The sequence below is a fragment of the Anopheles darlingi genome, chromosome X (assembly GCF_943734745.1).
Source record: "Anopheles darlingi chromosome X, idAnoDarlMG_H_01, whole genome shotgun sequence".
NCBI classification, from domain to species: Eukaryota; Metazoa; Arthropoda; class Insecta; order Diptera; family Culicidae; genus Anopheles; species Anopheles darlingi.
In genome coordinates this window covers 9,137,918-9,140,417 of record NC_064873.1, presented here as the reverse complement: position 1 = coordinate 9,140,417, position 2,500 = coordinate 9,137,918, and the positions used below count along the sequence as shown (strand labels likewise).

The window sequence follows — 2,500 nt, the reverse complement described above, 5'->3', positions numbered from 1 at the left end:
GCTCGCAATCATTCCTATTTTTGGTCTAGATACTATTCGACGAAGATTATATTTATTAACTTAGTTGAAAGAAAGAAGGTTCGCCTCGAACGGACCATTGGCTTACGTAAATAAAATTCCGAATTTTCTATCAATACACAAATGATACAACCTGTTCTTGCTAATCTTCCATTCTGTTCTGTTTCATCTGTTCTCGAAATGCAGATTGTTGATGTTATCACCAGTCCCCAAGATGTCAAAAACCATTTTCAATGAAAAGCTAATGAAGATTCAGAAGCAACTGTAAAGAGTCTGACGGTGTTAGATTTATTTGTAGCATACATCTTATGTCTCATACAAATGTTCCTCTTCTTCATGATTCTTTCGGTTTTTGTAGACCACTGCATGGAGCAATGACAATAGCAAAATCTATTTAGTGTCTTGCTGTTTTAATTGATGTTGGATGCAAAATGCATTATTCTATGCTTTTTGTATTTAAAAAAAAACGCTTTAGATTTTAATTACCTTAATCTATGTCATCTTTGTCAAATGTAATATACTAAATCTTAATCAATATGTACATATGTGAAACATACGGCTCGCCCGTTCTTAGATATGTAAAAAGAATATGTACAATTCTAAATAAGGGAGCAGCCTTTTCTACCATATCCCATATCACTAGATATCATTTTAGGTATCCTTTTTGGATCGAGATTGGAGCGATGATAGGTGTGTCTTAACACCAAAACACGCAACACACAACACGTACGGGATCAACGTTAATCCCGTACGATAATGGGCAGAGGAAGTAAACCATATTCCCGTATATCTCGAGACAAATAAGTGTCCTAAACTACTGATCTTGTTGGCTTTGAAAAAATATGGCTCTATCTTTACCACGGAGAGATGTCTAAGTAAAAAAGATCTGAAGCTGTGTCTAAAACAATTTTAAAACTTAGAACGAATACAAATATTCCGTAGTTCCATCCGATTCTGTAAATACCGCAGTTGTGGGACAACAAAGAATCGAATGTAAAATATGTGTCTACGGTTTGCGTTACCCATCTACAGCGCATCAAGTTGGCCTTTGGAAATACTCATTCTAGCTGTCCTTATCGGCTAATAGCTTTGTCCCATAAAAGTAGATTTCATCTAATTGAATCATTGAGGAATCATCATGACATAATTTCACTACCAGAAATTTGTATTTGCATTTTTTTTGTTAAATAAAAAATTTGATCGGTTTTCATTAAATTTCAAATTAAAATATATTATGAAGTCTATTGTCAATCTCGGATTAAATCATCATGAGAGAAAATTGCGATGAATTGAAATTGTTTGCTCCCGAAATTGTCGGTCAGGTGGAAACAATCCTGTCTGCGGCGGATCAATCGATTGCATTGTAAACAAAGATTAATTTGTCGTAGACTTTCACAATAAAGCAAAGGAAATGAAAAGGATGAGTTTCACAACATACGCCTATGATGGAAATTTAATCCATTTGAAAACTGAAATCAGCAAATAGAAGAATAGTAATCGGAAGTTTGCCAGCATGAATGTCTAAGAATTTTCTGCATCAGCGATAACCTGCGATTTGATGCGCGTTACCATTCCACCGGACGCGGATCGCTTTCGCGTCTCCTGTGCTATCGTACTAGTATCTTCTACTTTGGATTTGACCGCACTGTCGTCAGCGTCCTTTGTACCAGTGCTTGCCGAATCCTGTTCGTTTGTACGGATAATAATAGTGGTAGTTTGACCACGATGGTATTTCGATTTGTGTGTCGAAAGTGACCATTTTGTTTTAAAGCGTGCTTCGCAAAACGCACACATAAATGAGGTCTGCGTACTCGAGTGCTTGGCTTGTTGGTGGCGTTTCATGGCATTGGTAGAACAGAAGGAGCGTCGGCATTCGGGACACTTGTAAAGCTTATTTTGATTGCCCAACCCTATAGTATCCATAGAAACTGTAACGAAAAGATATTAAAATATGTTAAAACTGATACATTGACATCGATATCCGGATTTCTCTGACTCCGGAATTCGGAGCGGTTTTTTTTTTTTTGTAGAAAAGATGGCGAAGATGTCGAGTTAAAGAGGCGGACGCTTGAAGCGAATGTGCAAAAAAAAAATTTGAGTTTCCAATTTGTCTCTCATCCTTCAGCACCAAGAGAAATATCTTGCCACCTGATATAGAGAAGCTTCACGTCTCTTATATTGCGAATGGGATGCTTCAACCTATCACACACCATTGACTCGGTAGTGCGCCAAATTCGATGGGACTGGCATTTTTTATTTCATCTGATATGTGATGATTATATCAGATCAACCGTTTTCCCCCCCCAGGATCAAAAGTGAAGGTAGATTTTGGATGCTTCCACGACAAAGTCAACCAAATTCCGGGGAGGAACAAGTAAGTAGTGACAGTCAAAACAGGGGCTTAAAATAAGCTTATTTCGATAGCCTGTTCATTTGTCTGAACTAATTGTAATCAACAGGCATTAATTTGTATTAAAATGAA

General features: G+C 37.1%; 2 protein-coding genes across 5 annotated transcripts in view; one reads left to right on the top strand and one right to left on the bottom strand.

Moving 5' to 3' along the window:
* The window catches only part of LOC125951621 (protein quiver), a 1,372-nt gene extending 1,176 nt beyond the window's left edge, over window positions 1–196 (top strand). For both annotated transcript variants that reach the window (XM_049680582.1, XM_049680591.1), the window contains exon 3: window positions 1–196. This exon is cut by the window's left edge and continues 431 nt beyond it. The gene's annotated coding sequence lies outside the window, so the exon portion shown is untranslated.
* Window positions 197–281: 85 nt separating this feature from the next.
* LOC125951576 (broad-complex core protein isoforms 1/2/3/4/5-like) overlaps window positions 282–2,500 on the bottom strand; it is a 9,015-nt gene continuing 6,796 nt past the window's right edge. Inside the window, exon 5 of one of the 3 annotated variants that reach the window (XM_049680507.1) lies at window positions 282–1,946. In XM_049680507.1, coding sequence (XP_049536464.1) covers window positions 1,540–1,946 — 407 coding nt within the window. In that variant the 3' untranslated portion in view covers window positions 282–1,539. Of the gene's footprint in view, window positions 1,947–2,465 lie in introns of those variants that run through there. The other 2 variants (XR_007468785.1, XM_049680517.1) reach the window with 2 other exon arrangements.